Source organism: Alligator mississippiensis, chromosome 2 (genome assembly GCF_030867095.1).
Source record: "Alligator mississippiensis isolate rAllMis1 chromosome 2, rAllMis1, whole genome shotgun sequence".
In the NCBI taxonomy this organism is placed as follows: domain Eukaryota; kingdom Metazoa; phylum Chordata; order Crocodylia; family Alligatoridae; genus Alligator; species Alligator mississippiensis.
In genome coordinates, this window is record NC_081825.1 from 180,583,243 (window position 1) to 180,603,414 (window position 20,172).

General features: G+C 47.3%; 1 protein-coding gene across 1 annotated transcript in view; it reads left to right on the forward strand.

Annotated features, from left to right (window-relative positions):
• LOC102569500 (ras-related and estrogen-regulated growth inhibitor) overlaps window positions 1–20,172 on the forward strand; it is a 32,163-nt gene that overhangs the window by 5,586 nt on the left and 6,405 nt on the right. Inside the window, exons 2-3 of the mRNA XM_019485213.2 lie at window positions 11,258–11,314; window positions 15,809–15,882. Coding sequence (XP_019340758.1) covers window positions 11,258–11,314; window positions 15,809–15,882 — 131 coding nt within the window. The remainder of the gene's footprint in view (window positions 1–11,257; window positions 11,315–15,808; window positions 15,883–20,172) is intronic.

Here is a 20,172-nt window from a genome sequence, read left to right on the forward strand (position 1 = left end):
ATCTTGTCCATCATAGCTATCCTCACTGTACTGATAACATTCCCATCTATATTAAACACATGTATTCATGCACTAGGGAAGACTAGCCAGATTTTGTGGGCTACTCCAATTGTATTTGCACGCATCTAACTTATGGCAACGCATCCCAGATAGCACATGTGTACATATGGTCATATGCGTCTACCCGGCTGTGGGCTTATGCACAGCTATCTAACCCAGTATGATATTTTTGTCCAAAAATTAGGTGTCTGCAAACATTTGCTTATGACTAACTTGACAAACTGGTGCACAATTTGTGTGTGTAATCAAATGGTGACTCTATGCATGAATTTTTCACAAAGCTTTGGCATGGATCTTCGTCAAATAATTTTTTTAAAAGCTCATCCTGTCTGTGGTATGTTTGTTCTTCCTTCTCTTTTCTATTTCTGTGCCTTTACCTCATTTCCATTGTGCAGAATTAAGGTGTGATCCTTCATCTCTACCCCGTGTCTTTCATTGGCATTTTCTCTCTCTCTTTCTCCCTTGCGTCCCCCTTTCCTTTCTTCCTTTCCCTACATTGTGTTCTGCCATCCATCCCAGCTAAGTTCTCATGAGACTCCATCTTCAGTTCTGTACCTGCTTGTTTCTCTCTCCTCTCTCCCTTAGTTCATTCACAGTGCATTTCTTCCTGTGTCTTTCCCTTCTCTCTCAATTCCCACATGCCTCTTGGCAGTCTGATCCACCCATAGCTGACATAGTAATAACCGACCTTCCCCTTCACGTGCTGTCAGGCCCTCACATGCCTACCTATCATCCCCGTAAGCGACCAGGCATTTTAGGTCTTTTCTATATGAGGAAATTGCTCTTGTGTGCTTTAAGGTGCAGTTATAAAACCAGTTAAGTGGAATCAGTGCAAAAGGCTCTGATTTTTGTTTTAAACCAGGCTTGTTTGGGTTTAGTCATTGGGACTAAGTTTAAGCTAAACAGCAATGAGCCATAGTTAAACTGCACAAGACTGCACATGGAGGAGGGAAAAGTCAGTTTGGCTTATAGTCATCTTTAACTGATTTAAGTTAAACCACAGTGAAACTTTTGGGTCTGGATAAGGCCAGAATGAAAAGGAATAGTTTGGCATCCAGTCCTGTAAAAGTGCTTCATAGGGACGGATTCCTGTGCTCATGCAAAGACCTATTGAAGTCACTGGGGCTCAGATGGGTGCAGGTATTGCCAACTTCAGCCATTCAAAAGTCGAAGACCAAGACTGAAAAATTGAGATGCTAAAAATGGTGGGTCCTGTTTTTCCTTCTGGGTTTTGAGCCTATAGAGTCCTCCTTTTCAAGCTCTCTTTCATAATCACAAGGGCTAGAAACTTCATAGATTCATAGATGCTAGGATTGGAAGGGACCTCAACAGATCGAGTCTGACCCCCTGCCTAGGCAGGAAAGAGTGCTGGGGTCAGATGACCCCAGCCAGATGCCTCTCTGGCCTTCTCTTAGACCCCCAAGGTAGGGGAGAGCACCACCTCCCTTGGAAGCCCATTCCAAACTTGGCCACCCTTACTGTGAAGAAATTTTTCCTGATATCTAGCCTAAATCTGCAGTTTGTCAGTTTGTGACCATTGTTCTTTGTTACCCCAAGAGGCGCCCTGGGGAACTGGTTTATTTTTAATTAAAGCTGAGCTCTTCTAATCACATAGGTCCAGAAGCTGGAGCTTTAAGAAAAACATGAAATATTGTGCAACGTGAAATGACATTATATGGGTTGGCATCCTTGTTTTGGCTAACGTGGATTTCCTTGCTGAATAATGGCCTGTATTTCTAAAAACAATACATGGATATTTATTTTGATAACATTCCTGGGAAGAGTCCCTTGGAATTTGAGGGAATTTTTCCATTTCTATAGAACTGTAAAAACAACCTCTGGAATTTTCCTTCTGGGCTATAATTCTGCATTTAGTTCTGTAGGAAACAACAATATTCAGTGGGGTGTCAGCAGTCATCTGACTCTGTAGGTTTTTAGAGGAGGGATTTTTGTGCCCCAAACTTGTCAAACAACCCTCCCAACTATACAGTTGGTCCAGTAAAAGATACCACCAAAAAAGCCTTTTTTGGTATCTATTTAGAGTTGTTGCTCTAGATATCTACCCTCTTAAGTTTTATGAGGCTTTTCCATTATGGAAGATGTTCAATATATTTGGCTCAGGTCATGGATAAATATAAATTCCTAATTTTGTAAGTAACTTTACAGCCCATCCATGCCTCACTACATGGCCCTACTAATATCAGTGAGGCTATATGCAGATTCAGGAGTCTACCAATACAGAGCTGTCTTCCTGATAGTGGCTATAGTAAGGATAGAAAATTGCATCAGATTTCTCCCTGACACCTTTGTACTCCTGACACCTTCTTTTAAAAAACACTCTGAGTTAACTACCATCTGTGAATTAAAAATTAATATATTCCTCACAGCTGGGTTGTAATGAATCTCTCTGTACAATGTGAACACCAGTTTACTTAATGAAAAGCCCATTGCAATGCTCATGTCTCATGGGACCAAAGGAAGCTCTTTGTATTTCCAGCCGCTCCGGCGGTGCCTGCCGCATCCCTATCAGCTGGACTGTTCCTGCCCTCAGCTTGGGAGGATGCAGCTTTATGCCTTAAGCCTGTACCATTGTAGACAATGGGAATATAGCCATGGAATAGTATGGGAGCAAGATAATGCCCTCTATTCCCCCTCCTTGGTTGTGCTCTAAGCCCTGGCAAGGTAGAGTCAAGACCTTTGAAAATCCTTTTTGTGTTTGCACCGTTGTTTCGGAGGCCCATTGTTCTTTCAGGTGCAGTGACACAGAGCCTTATTGCTGTCACTGTCCCATCCTGGGCAAGTTCTCCAGCCCTATTCCCCAATGGCTGGAACGTGCAGTTTCTGTTTGGTCCAGGCCTTAACCACAACTATGGTGCACAAACAAGTCCCCACCCCGTGCCCCTCAGGGTTGCCCGCCAAACCACTTACGCGCCTTGACCTTGGTGCCCTCGTAATTATTCCTTCCCAGACAGAGAGTGTTTGTCTTCTGTGTCCCACTTTGCTCTCTGTGTCCCCTGTCTATGGCCATCTGTGTGACTGTGTGCTGTACTTCAAATAGTAAGTTAATAATAGCTTTGCTTAGTGCTGACTTCCCCATTGACTGTAAAGAACATAATTACAGTCATTTCCTCCATACAGGCTGTGCCTTCATACCTTTAATCTTGGGGACAGATCCTCAGCTGGTATAAATTGTCTTGGCTCTACTGACACTGATGAAGCTGTGACATATTTCACCACCTGCATGTTCTTCCCCCATGCCCTCCCCCGTATTTTCCCGTGGCACTACTGCCATCATCACCTCACAAACTTCCTAATTTTTCTTACAGGGCAGCTAAGTTCTTACATGTCATATGGCATATAAACCCATGGCATATAAAGCCTTCTCCCAGGCCCCTTAAAATTATTTCCAACTCCTTGTATAAGCCAAGTATATACAGTGCCAAACAACGGAAACAGTAAATGTAGCTGTGCTGCTCGGTTAGGGTGTCCAAGTCATGGGTGACACTAAGGAAATGACTTGAGTATCTGGCTTCCCCTACTCTCATGAGCCCTAAGCTCATCTTGTTGCATCCTCGGTAAGGCACTTTTGGGATGTCACAGTAGCTATCTGCTGGCTGTTTCCCCAAAATGCATCCTTTTCCCAGTATGTTGTATTTGTCCTCCACTGCTCCCATGACTGTGGAGGTCCCATCAGAGGAAGCCTTCCAGAGTGGGATTCTAGAGCAGCTAAAAGACCTCCCCAGCACATTCTAGACCAGAACTATACAGGACCTTGTGGAGTCTGCGTAGACCAAGGGTATCAAACTGATCCAGCATGCACGGCTGGTCTGCAGGCCAGACTGGCCCTGCATTCTGGTTCTGCTCTGGCTGTGCCAGAGGCCCCGTGCATGCAGCACAGTCCTGGAGCTGCACATGACCACTCTGCGGGCATTGTGTGGGGTCATCCAGCCCACTCTGCAAGCTGCCTGTAGGTCACTGAGACCCACAGGCAGCACCAGGGGCCAGATGATATGGCTCTCTAGGGTGGATTCAGCCCATGGGCCATATCTTTGATACCCCTGGTGTAGACCATCAACCATGCTGTATATGTGTAGGAAAGCTGCTATCTCCTCACCTTGATGCCTGGGCTTGGTATATTTACATAATGCTTCTTTTAATGCCTTCCCTTTAGATGTGATCTGTGATTAGCTGGCTCCTTCCTCCCTTATTTATTGGAGGTTTCCTCCCTGCAATGTGATATCCTGCTCCTTGGAGATTTGTATTTAAAGTCATAACTGCCTGCCTTTCCCTCCTCTTCAGACCCATCCTTTCTGAGCCAGCTGGCTTGTCCTCCCAGCTTACTGGGGAAGCAGTTTGTGAATTTCAACGTGTTCTTTTCCCTGTGTTTATCAGTCATCCCTCCCACTCGGGGAAAACAGGCAAGCTACACCTTCATCGGATTGCATGGGAGCCCTGGTAGACCCATGATGTTCCCTTTTGAAATTGTACCCCATATGTATGTGAGGGTTGGCTCCCTCCTGTGCTAATACCAGCTCTCTGTCTGGTTCTAGTCCAGGGGTGGGAAATTATTTGGGCCCTGGGGGCCAGATGAGTTGTCATGGGCCAGATCAGTACTTCTCCCTGCCCACCACTGCAACAACTCACCAAAACTCCCTTTGTGGGATGGGCGGCAGGTGGGTGGGGAGCAGTGTTTGTGAGCAAAATAGGGTGTTCGGGGGGGTGCACATGTGTGTTTGTGGAGGGAGGGGCTGTCTTGGCACTAGGTCCTGGGAGCCAGCCAGGGGTGAGGGGAGGGAGCAGGGGGCACATGCAGCAGAGCTCACCTAGGTGATGCAGTCCACGGCTACCCCCATGGCACTCCACCTGGGGCTGAGTCCTAGTCATTCCCACCTAGAGCAGCCCATGCCTGCTGGCCCGGCCCCAGCCAGCATGCACAGCTTCCAGAGGAGCTGCAGCTGCCTGGGTGCTACTCCACTCCTGTTGCCTCCAGTGGCTGCTCCTCCTGGTCCTGCTGCGCCACTCTGGGCCAGGAGGAAGCTTCAACCAGGTGGCTCCTGCCCCAGTGCACATGGCTTTGGTTCCAGCTCCCAGCCACCTTTTATCCACGTAGCTGCCCGTGCCTGGCAGGCAGAGTGGGTGGAAGGCAGCTAGGAGCTGGAGCCAGAGCCCTGCATACAGGGCAGGAGCTGCCAAGCTGAAGCTTCCTTCCAGCCCCAAGTGGCATAGAAGGAGGGGGAGCAGCCTCTGGAGGCAAGAGGAGTAGAGCAGCATCTAGGAGGCTGCAGCCGCACTGGGAGCAGCCGCTGCAGAAGCTGTGCAGGCCGGACAGGGCCGGGCTGGTGGGCATGGGCTGGAGTGCAGCATGGGGTACCTTGGGTTGGACTCAGTCCCATGCGGAGCACCGCTGGAGAAGCCACGGGTGGGATTGAATCAATTGAAGGGTGCCCCCCATAGGCCGGATCCAATCAGTTGGCAGGCTGGGTCCAACCCGCGAGCTATATTTTGCCCACCTCTGTTCTAGCCCCTCTGTTCTAGGCAGTGATACTTAAGTATTAATTCCAGTGAAGAGCGAGTGGCTGAAGGCCGTTCCACGCACTTGGTCAAAGTCTAAGCAGGCAGGAAAAAAATACCCTTAACTAATAGATGTCTGTTGAGCCTTCATGTTCAGTTTTCCTTTGCATTCACTGGGAACTTGTCTGCGCTCTTGAGGTTATACCTCCCATTTGAAGATGAAGACCGTGGACAGGGCTGGGAGCTGTGGAGCATCTTGCACTCCTATGGCCCCTTCTGTCTGTTCTGTGTCTGAAGGCAAAGGTTGAGTCCCTAGAACTTCAAACCAGCATTAAAGCCACCCTCATTGCTCTTCCCAGAAAGCTTATGAACTGTAGGCAGCTGGGTCTCAAGACTCTATGTAAGTTGGTGAGTGAATATCTCTTTCTCTTGACTGTTGGAGATGCCGTTGTCTAGGAATCTTTAGGTGGCTTTCACTCCCTCCAGAGATTTGCTCTGTCATCTGATAACCCATCATAGCAAGCCTCAAAAAGACTCTGACTCAGTTTCCAGCTTGCTGTATTGTTTACCTGCCTCCACCAACCTGCCTTTTCACTTAGGAGGGCTTTGCTCGGAGATGCTCCCTTTCCAGGGCTGTCTTGGAGTCTTTCTTGTTCAGAGCAAACAGACTAGAAAACAGGACAGAAGTAAGTACTTTGCCATGGCAGGAAGAGGGGAAAAGGGCACCCAGGCTGTTTGGAGGGACCTAAGAGGCCAGGGCTTAAGCAGGAGGATTTACCCTTGGTTCAGTCTAGAGTTAAACTTGACACCAAATGTTAGGCCTTCTGAGCTTCTGTATTTGTCTTGAGAGCTATTAATTGAATAACAGACATTTAATTACTTACATTCCACTGCTGTGGCTGTTCCTAACTAGCGTAGTCATTAGAGAAAAAAGGCTGCTGACTTATTTGAGTTTTGTTTTTGCTTCTGGGTCTACTCAGCTATGAAATACAAAAAGAAGAGAGACATTTTCACAACTAGCACTCATTTGGTTATAGTAAGCTCCCCCTGAGGGACCAGGGCCTGGGACCCTTAAAAGGGTTAGGCTAAAACAACACCTCTGATTGTCCTTGGCTTCCCTGGGCTGTGGATACAAGTTCCCAGGCATAAATGCAGCATGTGTACAGTGTGTTTGCTGTCATAGACATCTCACTCCTCACAGGAGGAGGAGGAAAAGAGCTTTGGGCTATTTTTCTAGCGCTCATTTCATGATGATTTTTTTTTTCTTTTTGAAGTGTTATAGCCAAGTATAAACAGGACCAAACTTGGAACTGTCTTTTCCCCCTTTTGTTTGCTAAACCCACATTGTTATGGCAAATACAGATATTGCAAAGGCATCTCATTCTAAACTGAGCCTTCGATTAATTTAATTTGTATATGTGGCGTTCTACCACTTGATCTCACTGTCTTTCTTTTCCTTTTTCATGTCCTTGTGACAATGTATTTAGCAGAATTTACTCACTCTCTGACATGTACATATACAGCATTAAACAGTACTGAAATGTGTACTGATGGTGCAATTCTGTCACCGCACTGTTATAGGTCAAGAGCTCACCCTGACAAAGAATCTCATGATAATCTTGAGGCTGTACTAGGGAACCTTTGGCTCCTGTTACTGAGAGAGAGAAAATGGAGTCAAACCGAGCCCAGGCAATCAAGAGTAGGGCTACCTGTAAAGGGATAAGCAGCCAGAGATCCTTAAATGAGAAATGCCTATTGCTGTGCTGGCAGCACAGCAATATAACAACAGGAGAGTAACCTGGGGAAGCAACAAAAGACCTACGGCAGTATTAGTTCTGCTGCTATAGGTAGGGACCTACCTAAATCACAGTGGAAGTTCATGGTGCAGGGGCACCTTTAATTTTGCTCTTTGTGTTGTGCTTCCCCCTGCCCCCCCTGCTGGCCCCCCCTGCTGCTGAGTGGCCCAGAGGCAATTAATGCCATGGTTTTTATGTCTCAGCCACTCGGCAGTGGGAAAGGGGGATGCACGGTGAAAAGAGCAGAACTCTAGTGGCATGTAAGCCTAGGCCAGACCTGGAGCAAACAGCCTGGCCCTAGAGGCTGAAGGGAAAGGAGCTCTGCTGGGAGATACCTGTTGATGATGTCTGAGTGAGATCCTGCTGTGCCAGGGGTTTTCAACCTTTTTGGGTCAGTATACCCCCAGCGGCTGGTCAAGAAGGAAGGAGTACTTCCTGGTTCTCCGCCTCCCCCCCCAATCAACCAGTTGTCGAGTGGTGGGGGGAGAATGCCCCAGTGGCCAATCGGCAGAAGTGTCCCCTGGTTGAAAACCCCTGTGCTATGCCTTTTGAGCCGCAAGTAGGGAGCTGGGGACTGACAGGGAATTAGAACCAGTATGGATGATAATTGTATTAGGGAGTCAGTAAGTTTAGAGGATTAGGTTATAGCCATACTTATGTATGTTAGAGTTTAACCAGCAGTTTGGGTGGGACTACAAAGGGGTGAGAGGAGGTCCCAGTGATACAGTGCCTGAGGGGTACGTGGCTGTTTTGAATCCTGCCAGAGGGCAGCGGCTTGATTGCAGCAACAGAGAGAGAAAAGCCTGGGAGAGACAAAACAAGGATCAAAGACGCATGGCCCATGAGGGGCAGGTACAGGACTAGTGAGCTCACAGCCCAGAAAGGGGAAGAGATTGGGGCCAGAGGGTTCACAAGTCCAAGAAGGGCAGAAACAAGGCTAGAGAGCCCACAGCCCAGAAAGAAGTAGAGATTATGGCCAAAGGGCCCACAGCCCAGGCAGGCCAGAAATAAGAACCCAAGAGGGCGAGTAAAGGGCTGGAGCCTGAGGAGCAAGACCTGGTGCAGTGTGGGACTAGGCCAGGGGCGGGCAATTATTTGGGGCAGAAGGCCGCTTACTGAGTTTTGGCAAGCCATCGAGGGCTGCATGACAGGCAGCCAGGGGCAGATAAATTTAAATTTTCTAAATTTTTAGGGGCCCCGTGGGCTGAATAGAATGACCTGGTGGACCACATATGGCCCACGGGCCGCATTTTGCCTGCCCCGGTCTAGGCCAAAGGGACCAGCCACAGCAGTGGGAGCAAAAGCTGGGAAGGCCAGGGCCCCAACAAGGGATTAAGAGGCCTAAGATGGTCTAGTGGTGTGGGGGAAGGTGCCTGCCTAAGGGATGACTGGAAACACCTGCAAGGCTGTAGGGGAGGTTTGGAGGCTGTGATTAGCCCATAAGGTAGTGGGTACTTTTGGGAGGCATGTATGGGTCAAGAGGGCCCATATAGTGGGAAGGATTGAGTATGAGTAGCGGGGTCCAAGAAGGATCTGTGAGTAAAGGAGATAGATTGTGGCTTGCCCTAAGACCCTTGGGCAGTCTCCCTCTACAAGTTTTATTATTATTATTTAGGAAAGAGCAAATGGAGGGACTTTACAGTTAGAGCGGAGCAGGAGCCAAGTAGCCACCAGAGGATGTGACAGCTGCCCTTGCAGTACCAGTCTTGTTACAAGGCCTAGGAAGTAGTTGCACTCAAGTTGCTGAAGTTATTCACCAGATGTAAAGTTAAGCATGTACCTAAGTCTTTGCAAGGTCAGGGCCATAAGACACCATTTATTAATAGCACATATGAGGAAAGCTGTTTTATTTATCTGCATTTCAGAGCCGTTCCTAGAATAACATTTGAATGATTCTGTGCTGTACACTCTGATTTCTTTGCTAAAATATAATATTCAATCCAGAAACTGCTATGTGAAATGCCTTGCCTTATGTTATGCAACAGGTCAGATTAGATTGATCATTATGTTATGTTCTGGTCATAAAAATTTATGGCTGAAATCTTGGCCTTGCTGAAACCAGGGGGAGTTATGCCATTGACTTCCACAGAGCTAGGGTCTGTGAATGTCCATAAATGTGTATATATACATAAGGATTGTCCCACGTGGCATTCAGAGCTGGACTGACACCCACCAAATTGTCATGGATACCTCCAAAGTACTGGCTTGTGGTTTTATGACTTGTCATTCTAGAGAGCTGTGCCATGTCCTAGAGGGACTTTTTAAAGGTATTTTCTAGGCCTGTGCAAAGTGGCTAGTATTTGCTTCAGATTCGGCTGATTCAGGGGACAGTAATTCGATTCGGTGATTCAAATCATTGTCCCAAATCAATTTGGCCTCATCTGGTTCGAAGATTCAGCAGCAGCCGAGTCGAATCCAGCTGCAGCTCCCTGCTGCAGTCACTGGGGACTGCCAGTGAAGATTAGGAGAGCTTCCAATCAATTCGGACTTTTTAATTGGTCCCCTGATTCTATTTGGATTCGGCCACCAAATCAGGTCTAATCTCTTCGGAATTGAATCAGCACCTGAAGCTTCGCACAGCCTTAGTATTTTCCATCTTCCTGTAGCAGCTCAAAGTTTGCAGCTCCTTCCCCTTTGGAGGGCTAACAGAAATCAACATACCCAGAAGAGATGAACAAGAGTTAGGTCATTAAGTAGCAAAAAATACCCAACATCCTCCTCAGCATCACCTATGAAAGATGATTTTTAAAATATACAATGTGCTCACAGACCAAGAAACAGGAATGTGAAGCACTGGTGGAGCCAGCAAAGCCACACATCTTAGTGTTTTGCCTGCTGCTAAGGCACTCAACAAATTCCACTGTCCTGCCTTAAGTTGACTTTTATAAGGCACAGTTTGATTTTCTTTTATTGTTGCATTTGGGGTCACTTAAGATATTTTTGCACAAATGCAAGCAGTAAGAAAAGTGCTATGAGGCAGAATGAGCCAACTTTACCACAACATATTCCTCCCACTGAAATCAGTAGCCCTGTAAGTCAGGGCACAGTTTAAGTCATATCTGTCTTGAGGTGCCTATGCACCATCAAGGCCATGAGGGGAGCATTACAGTTATGGAGTCTGCCCCTCTGCCTGGCACAGCCCATAGGAGTCCACCTTATGGTTTCTGCAAGGATCCCAACCATACATGAGGGACACATCCAGTTCCTTCCTTGAAGACTTGTATTTGTAAAGTAGCTCCTTGATAAAAAACAGTGTTGGATTATGCAGACCCAGTTTCTCATTCCCCCTCCTGCCCCCTGACCAAATCAGGAGAACAGACTGCTGGGCACATTCCAGTTCTGTGTGTTGGAAGCAGCCCACCTAGGTCTAAGTTCATGATCAAGTACTTTACTAACTGGAGCTAAGCAGAGAACCTGGCAAGGCTATCTCTGCACCTCTCTGACAATCAGCAAGTCAGGGAGTTGGATTTGCAGAGGGAGAATGACAAAGCATTACCATCAGATCCTTTCCAATCTACTTCTAAGCCTGGTGTGCTTGGGTTGTCTAGACTTTACAGCCCCAAGCTGCCACTGTTTCATGCCCTTCCTTGCCCCTTATCCCTTCAGGTGTCAGTGTTGCGTGGTGTTAGAACAGAGACTTGAATTGTTTCTAGTTGTGTATTACTTCTGTCCAAGCTTTGGAATAGCTTCCCTGACCCTGACCACTTCCCAATTTAAGTATTTCTTTGGACCAGACCCGGCCCCTAATTGCTAGACTTCCTGCTCTCAATTTCTTTCATCAGGTCTGTGCTCAGGAGTGTGCAGAAAAACGAATTATTTTTTTATCAGTGTTTTATTGAGTTTTCTTGATTAATTGCAACTCTTCTTTGTTTTTGTTTCTTGTCATACAGCTTTAACAGTAAGATTCATCACCAAAAGATTCATTGGGGACTATGACCCTACTCTAGGTAAGTGAAGTCTTTATTATTCAACTACTGCTGCTATTATTGTGATTTATATTATGATAGCCTGGGTAAACTCCATTGTGCCAGACACTGTATGGGAATTGCTGAGTTATCCTGAAGGCATCTGGGGACAAGGCTGGCTTTCTTTTGGGGAAGTAAGGCATTCAGCCCCTCAATTAAAACATGTCTAGCGATATCCAGGACCTCCATTGTTTGCTTGATGTTCAATTTGAGCACTTACCTTCTGAATACCAGGCCTTTTTACAGGAGCCCAAGTTGGATATGGAAAATCATGAGCCAATAAAAATGTAGGTCACTCTTTTCAAGCCATGTTATTTGCTGGGCCATGTTTTGGCGTGTAGGTGCTGGGCTTGGAAGGGTAGGGATGCTAGAAATTCTTCTGTTTTCTGCAATTCATGTAGGAAGTAGCTGCTGCCTCATGGAAAAGAAATGTTCTGGTTTCAAAACAGCCCAGCTCTTTCCTTACCCATCCTGTGTTTTCTTTATTTTGCTTCCCTTGTTTATTTTGACTGGAGAAAGTTTTCACAAAGGCAGGATCCCTTTTCCCGCGGGAATTCCTTTCTGTCTGCTGCTTATTTCTTTCACTTGGAGCTGCTTACTGTGGCCTGATAAAGTATGTAACTCGCACCACAAACACCTGATACAGAATCAGGGAAAATTAGGGTTCTAAGGGACCTCAGAAGGTCATCTAGTTTAACCCCTTGCTCAAAGCCAGACCATCCCCAACTAGATGATCCCAGCCAAGGCTTTGTAAAGTCTTGAAAACCTCCAAGGATGGAGATTCCACCACCTCTCTAGGTAACCTGTTCCAGTGTTTTACTACCCTTCCAGTGAGAAAATTCTTCCTAATATCTAACCTAAACTTCCCTTGCTGCAACTTGAGACCATTGCTCCTTGTTCTGTCATCTGGCACCACTGAGAACAGTCTAGCTTCATCCTCGTTGGACACTTCACAGAATACACGGGGTTCCTTCCCCCGGAGAGCTTGCAGTCCAAATGAGATGAGACCACATGCTCAGAAGAAGGAATAGGGATAAGGGAAAAACATTTACACAGGTGGGTTTGAAGGAAGGGAGCAGGGAGTTGAGGAGGTGAAGATAGAGCATAAGTGGCCGAAGGCTTGAGGCTGGGAGATGAGACAAAGGGATCTATGGAAGATTTGGCAAGAGCACAGGGAAAGATAGGGGAAAGGACTTGGGGCATGAGTGAGGATGGGACTATATCAGGATTGAGGGTGGGGGTCATAAGTGTGAGCATGGTGAAGGTCAAGAGTGTAAAGGTTAAACTTTATGTGAAAGCCAAGGCCGGAGTCCAAGAACAGGAACAGGTGGTTTTTGATGACAAAAAGATCAGCTGCTAGAAGGGATTCTCTGACATAGCTGCAGGGAACTGGAGTTGATGACCAAGAAACTCCCTTCCTGTTCTCTGTTCTAATGACTTCAGTAGCTGTGTTTGAACAGGTTTGAGAGGTCAGAGCAAAAGAGTACACTCTATAGGTAGGGACAAAGGCTAAAACACCTTTGATGTTACTGCCAGAAAACCACACCAAGACGTGAAGAATTATGCTCTGCCTTGGCAGGAGTTCAGAGAACTCCTGCAACCTCCTGTTCCAAGGCAGGTTGGGAGGTGTTATCCCAAAGTGAATCAGAGGCAGGAATGGAGACCAGAGCCAAGATTTTCGGAACAAGGTAGGCTCTTACCTCAAAGTCAAGGTAAAGATCTCCCTGAGTCAAATGACTTGTCGAGCTAGTGTTGTTTAAGCACAGCACTTGCTATGCTGTGCTTACACAAGGAAGTGATGTGGCTCTCGACATATATGGTCACTTCACAGCTTGAGTGACCAGGTGTCCAAGTTGCAGTAAGGTGAGAATTATGTTGTAGCTGTGATGGTCCAGGGAATATGTGAGAAACAAGGTTTGTTTGGCAGTATCTTTTATTGGGTCAACTGGTTGAAACAGTAGTTAGAAGAGATATGGGAAGAGTTGGGAGAGATGTTAGAAAAGCTTTTAGACAGAAAATGTCTTTCCTCAGGTCTGGAAAAGAGGCAGGTAGAGCCTAAGCTAAATACCAGGTAGAACAATTTCTTTTGCTTTACTACCCTGTTCCCCTTCTTTTAGTGATTATTTTTGCTTAATGGGAGTTAAACACAATTCATTGATCTACCTGGCATTTAGCTTGGGCTGCATCTGCTGCTTTCTCAGACCGGAGGAAAGGCACTTAGTGCCCAAAAGCTTGTCTAACATCTCTCCCAATGAAGTAGCTGGCCCAATAAAAGATGTCACCAAGAAAACCTTCCAGGTGTCCCTATATAGCCAGGTTGACTGGGGACAGTTTTTAGCACAAACCCAGAACAGGGCCCAAACCTGTGTCTGTAGCAAGATGCCTTAATCCAGGGGCAGGCAATTATTTTGGGCAGAGGGCCACTTAACAAGTTTTGGCAAGCTGTCAAGGGCTGGATGGATAGCCCTGAAGTCCCTTACCCCCAGAAGTACTCCTTTCAACAAGGGGTTTTGCCATCTCAGAACCAGAAAAATACCAAATTATATTGTAAAAAGCACATATCTACAACATTCATTAATTTGATTTCAGAGAATATTTTTGTCCTGGTTTACATGTGTTTGTATAGTGTACATAGAGGTGATTATATATAATAGCTTAAAATGAAGTCTTACTCCTGTATATTGTGGGGGGTAGGTATAGGTTTGTGGGGGGCTGTGGATGTGTGGGTATGTGGGGTGTGGGTGTGTCTGTGGGGGTGGATAGGTGTGGGGGGTGGAGAGTGAGGGAGCATTTGGGTGTGTGTGTGGAAATGTGGGGTGTGGGTGGGTATGGGGTTTGTGTGGGGGAAGGTGGCTGGGCTGTGAGGGGGTGTATGTGTGAGGGTCTGCGTGGATGGCAGTGTGAGGGAGGGGTGTGGGTGCATCTGTATGGTGGGGTGTGCATATGGTACTCACCCTATGAACGCACACGCACAAAGTCCCTCCCTATGTGTACACACACACACACACACACACACACACACACACACACACACACACACACACACACTTCCCTGTACCGGCACAGGCCCATGCTCCAAATTAAACTACAGAGACAGTTGGAGGCACATTGTACATGATACAGCAGTCCACAGGTTCCTGCTGGAAACTTTGAGACAGACCCTGAGTGCTACAGTCAGTATGTTACTGTATCACGGTGAATGCAGATCAGGTTCTTACACCAGTGCTAGATTTAAAGTATGGACAACACCAGTGGGTCTTAGACCGCATAGTTTTTGACACTGAGGATGTTTACAGATGTGGAAACACTGTCTCCCCCTCCTCCCCCAAAAAACCCAAAACAAAACAAAAAACCCAGCCCTTTACTTTCATCTTGGCTATTAGATAAAAGTGCCCAAAAGCTCTGCTAAAGCATGCGAGCTATATAGATGCTGGGGAACAGGCTCAAACAGACATGGTTCCTTTTCTGGTAAAGCCCTGGATTTTTTTTCCCCCACATCTATCAGCACCGTGACTGATTTACACTGCTAGATCTCTCCAATAGAGGCAGGTCTTCTTGGGCAGGAGGCAGGGGGAGGGAAGAGGTCCAGGGGGACCTAGGGAAAAGCTATTGCTTTTGCCTCTGGTATCTCTTTGCCTCCATACATATTGCTGGGGAGATTTGTATTTTTTTTTCCATGTGTTTTTTCCATGTGCCCCGGGGCCACTTGGTCTGTAGTGATATCACTGCCCTGGTTTAGGGGCATTACGATTGATTACTATGGAATTAGATGTGACAACAGACCTCTAGTCTTTTGGCTTGCCTGCAGGATAGGGTGGGATTTGAAAACACATATTTTGTTGACAAGCGGAAAAAAGCTGTCCAGAAAAACGTGCCAAAAACATGCAACAGGAACAGATCTATGCATTACAAGAGTTGAGAGCACATGGAATTCCCCAATTCCCACCCTACACACCAGCTCCATTATCACCTTCCTGATCTTAAAGCAAGAGAGCGATGCCCTCGGGTGAAGATGAACTAACAAGACTTGTCAGAATCTGTCTGATGACTTCAACATCTGGAGTGGTTTTGGACTTCGATATGGGAACAGTGTGTATGTGGGGGAAGCAGGGCCACTTAGCACTTCACCACAACTGCCTGCATGACCCTCTCACCATAGGTGGGGGTGCTATGTTCTGACACCATTTTGTTTAACAGAGGGTCTCAACCTGGTTTCCTTTGAAATCATTGGCAAAGCTCCCATTAGCTTCAGTGCAGTCAGGGATGGGATGGGTTGTGAGTTTGACTGTTCACTCTGAAAGCATCCAGTTGTTACCATTCTGTCAGTGATCAGGACATGCCAGGGTCTGATCTGCCGTGCTATCAGTACTTTCTTATATAGCACAATCTTAGCCAACCTTGTGCTGGCTGAAGTCCACACTTACTCTGTGCAGGGGTCAGGAGACATTTCATGTGCCTTTTTTTGTTCTTTTGCAGAGATGATTTACAGACACACAGCTGTCATCGATGGGGAGATGGTGCATTTTGAGATTCTCGACACAGCAGGACAGGTACAGTTATGGTTCCTTCGTTCATGGATGCTGGGAAAGACTAACTGGAAAGAATTCACAAAGAGGCAGCATCCTTTTTTGAGTCCATGTTCTTGCCATTGGCCCCAGTATGTGGATTCCAGTGTAGGCTAAGCCTCAAAAAGACTGTGGGTGAACATCTGTCTTCTGAGCCTTGTCACATGATGCTTCAAGCAAGCAAGCAGCGGTGGAGGGCAGGGATGCTTTGGCTGGACCAGCCAAGGAGGCCTTGAGAGAGGATAGTGAAGGCAACACTTATGCTTGACTCTAAGGCTGTGTTTTACAGGGCTAGCCTGAAATCTCCCCTCGGAATTAAATTTCATCAGAAAATGTCAATTAATTGAGTCCACGATGCCTCAGGTTTTCATCAATCCCACATTAGTGTTCTAACAGAACCCGCCCCCAATCCCTGGCAGACTGCTCCCAGAGTCTCTTGCCTGAAGAAACATCTGCCCGATGGGTCTGCCCCAGAGCTGAGACTCCTGAATGGACTTGATCCTGGCCCTAGCCACTGAGCCTTGGAGCTGCAGCCCCTGTAAATGCAGAATCCCTGGCCTGACAGAGCCAGGCTGAGAACCCTCGGATTTAGATTATGTGGCTCTGGGCCAAACCGCCATGCCAGAGCTTCCGGGCTCTCTGCCATGGAGGTGGGAGCCTGAAAGCCCAGAGGGCCCTGACTGCAAAAGGAGTTCAGCTCCTGACACTGCAGGAGGAAGTTCTAAAAATCTGAGAACCTCAAAAGGAGCCATAGCTCTCAGAGCATCTAGACTTCTTGCTACAGATCTCAGATTCAGAGCCTGAGAGCCACAGGATGGGCTCCCAGGGTCTGTGGCTCTGGGGAAGCTCCCAGACAGGACTACCTGGGAGCTACATACAACTGACGGCCCCTAGCTGCTCCATGAAATCAACTTGCTTGCTCTCAGCCGGTGGTGAAATGGATGAGCATGTCAACTCCATGGAGCTGCTGAAAAAATCTGAGGAGCTGCTCTACTTTGGTCTTTCCAGAGTAAAATGCTCTCAATTTCTAGCCCATGGGGAATGCTGAGTATTTTTGGTGTTTTGTCTGATTCGCAACCAAACCAAATTTAAAAAAAGGACAGTTTCTTATGAACTGGAAATCAAGTGCCATCCAGACCCTCAGCTCTGGGGCAGATCCACTGTGAACTGGAAATTGCCTTCCCATCAGCTCTGGTCCTCCATGTATAGGGACCTGAATGAGATGCTAGGAGTCAGTGTCTAAGGGTGGGGTGAGAATGTTCTGGGAATGCCACTTTGCCTTTGCACTATTTAATTTAATCAGACCGCCCTTGATAGGACTTCAGCCATGTCATTTGAAGTTGCCCATTTAGTCTCTTTCTCTTTTTCCTTTCGCTGTATACAGTACAACACCACTCTGTCTGCAGCATTGGGAAATATCCAAGGCCCACCCAAGACCCAAATGGACAAGGCCTTTGGAGTAAGGGATTTAGTACTGCACTTCAAGTAGCCAGAGGTCTAGACTGACCTAGGTGTATGGTTTATCCATGTATTTATTTATGTGTGTTTACATAGTTAAATTAAAACCAGTGGAGCTACTTTAATCCAGTCTCTTGAGCTCCTTCAGTTTCTAACCAATCCCTGTGAACAGCACATTGCACCCCACAGAGCATATGCAAAGGCATCGTTCCTGTGCCAGAGACTTCACAGTTGTCTTCTGACCAAAAGCAAAGCATCAGGAGAACAAGAAGTTCAGTGTAGGGAACAGAGCACTCTTGGAGGAGGTGTTGCTGAAGGAGAAGGCTCATTGCCCAGCAAGGGGCAGGAGGTTGCTCTAAGAACAGGGTGAGGCTCAGGAGAAGGGACAAATCCAGAGGTGGAGAAAGAGGAGACCAAGGAAGGAGCAACACTGGGGGTGTATAGGGAGTTAAGTATAAGAAGAAAGGGGCAGAGATGTAGGGCAGAGGCAAATAATGCAGGACTTCAAGGGAGGGGAGATGAGGAGGCTTTTACTTTGTGCAGCAAAATACAGAGGTCAATTGCAGGGGTTGGAGAAGAGGAAGACGAGGTCGTTGAAGCAGTGAGTGAGGGAGGTTGTCTTGGATCTGATCTACCATGTGCTGAAGTCCAAACATGCCTGTTCGGTGACTTCAGTGTGGTTAGATCAAGTCCATTTCCAGCAATGTTTGGAATAAATGAAAGATGAAGAAAACACTAGACTGAAGGACAACCTAGGGAGCCAAGCTGGAGGAGGTACAGAGTTCTTGTCAGGAGCATACAAAAGCCTGTAAAAGTACTAGGAGCAGGAATGTTTTGCTTTCGATAATCAGGCTGCCCATTTTCACCGTGACTATGTTCACTATTTCCTGACACAACACTGATGGGCTTTCCAACAGCATTAATGGCACTACAGCCTTCAGCCAGTCATGTTTTACAAGCTAAGCAGGTATACCAAACCCTGCAACCCCAGGAACTGGCACAGGGAGCTGGCACATTTATATAGGGGATGCTGGGGATTAGAGTCACAAGCCAGTGGGCTAAGGAGAGAGGGACAGATACAAGTAAAACATTACCATTAAGGCACATACACTTAGGACCTGGGTAACAGGAAGTAAATAGTGACACTGTGATGAAATCAGTAGAAACCAGTAGTTATTGGTAGAAAACACTAACACTATGATGTATACACTTGAGAACTTTAAACCTTCCCATAATTCCAGAGGGCTTCAAACCAGTCTGGTCCCATAAAATACTTAATTGCCATCTGCTTGGGCTCCATGTCTGAGTCCCCCTGCTACAGCTCAGTCCTAGCCCTGCCACTCCTTCCAACTCTCTCACCACGGGTCTGCTGTGGTGACCCATGCTCTGATGATGCTCATTCTATTTCTTCCTGCCCTCCTGCCGCTTTCTGGGAGTTGTAGTGCACAATGGAGTTCCTTCCTCCAGTCCCCTGGAGGCTTCTTGGCATTGTAGTTCATATTACAACATTACAGTATGTGTTGTTCAGCATCACAGTACATTACACAGGATCATGCTTGGCAGTTCTTGGATAGACAGTGTGCCCTAAACATGCTCCATGGAGTGGCAGTAGTGCTCCCTTGGCCCTGAGCTAGTACTGATACCCCTTCATAGTGTGAGGGGTTGCTGTTTCTGAAGGAGCTGCCTGCTTGATGGGAGGAACATGTGTTCTCTTTGACAAGAGACAGTTGTCAGTAGTGATCTTGGGGTACTGTGAAATTAGGGGTGCCACCCCTGTAACTGGGCCATAGTTTGACTGAGACCATCCCATTGTGGATCCACAGTTTCTACCTGCAGTTTCGTTGGACGGAGCATTCAGCTTCTGCCCTGTGTTGCCTTGTTGGTAGCCAGCCACTGTGTTCCATCCCAGGTGCCTCTCAGTGGGACATAAAACAACCTGTCTACATCCCTTGATATTATCTATCAGGTCACAGGAGGAGGGGTGGATGTCGTATACCTGGACTTCAGGAAGGCCTTCGATACGGTATCCCACCCCATACTGGTGAACAAATTAAGAGGCTGTGATGTGGATGACTGCACAGTCCGGTGGGTGGCGAATTGGCTAGAGGGTCGCACCCAAAGAGTCGTGGTAGATGGGTCGGTCTTGACCTGGAAGGGTGTGGGCAGTGGGGTCCCGCAGGGTTCGGTCCTTGGACCGATACTCTTTAATGTCTTCATCAGCGACTTGGACGTGGGAGTGAAATGTACTCTGTCCAAGTTTGCAGATGACACAAAGCTATGGGGAGAAGTGGACACGCCGGAGGGCAGGGAACAGCTGCAGGCAGACCTGGATAGGCTGGACAAGTGGGCAGAAAACAACAGGATGCAGTTCAACAAGGAGAAATGCAAAGTGCTGCACCTAGGGAGGAAAAATGTCCAGCACACCTACAGCCTAGGGAATGACCTGCTGGGTGGCACGGAGGTGGAAAGGGATCTTGGAGTCCTAGTGGACTCCAAGTTGAACATGAGCCGGCAGTGTGACGAAGCCATCAGAAAAGCCAATGGCACTTTATCGTGCATCAGCAGATGCATGACAAATAGGTCCAGGGAGGTGACACTTCCCCTCTATAGGGCGTTGGTCAGACCGCAGTTGGAGTACTGCGTGCAATTCTGGGCGCCACACTTCAAGAAGGATGCGGATAACCTGGAGAGGGTACAGCGAAGGGCAACTCGTATGGTCAAGGGCCTGCAGACCAAGCCCTACGAGGAGAGACTAGAGAAACTGGACCTTTTCAGCCTCCGCAAGAGAAGGTTGAGAGGCGACCTTGTGGCTGCCTA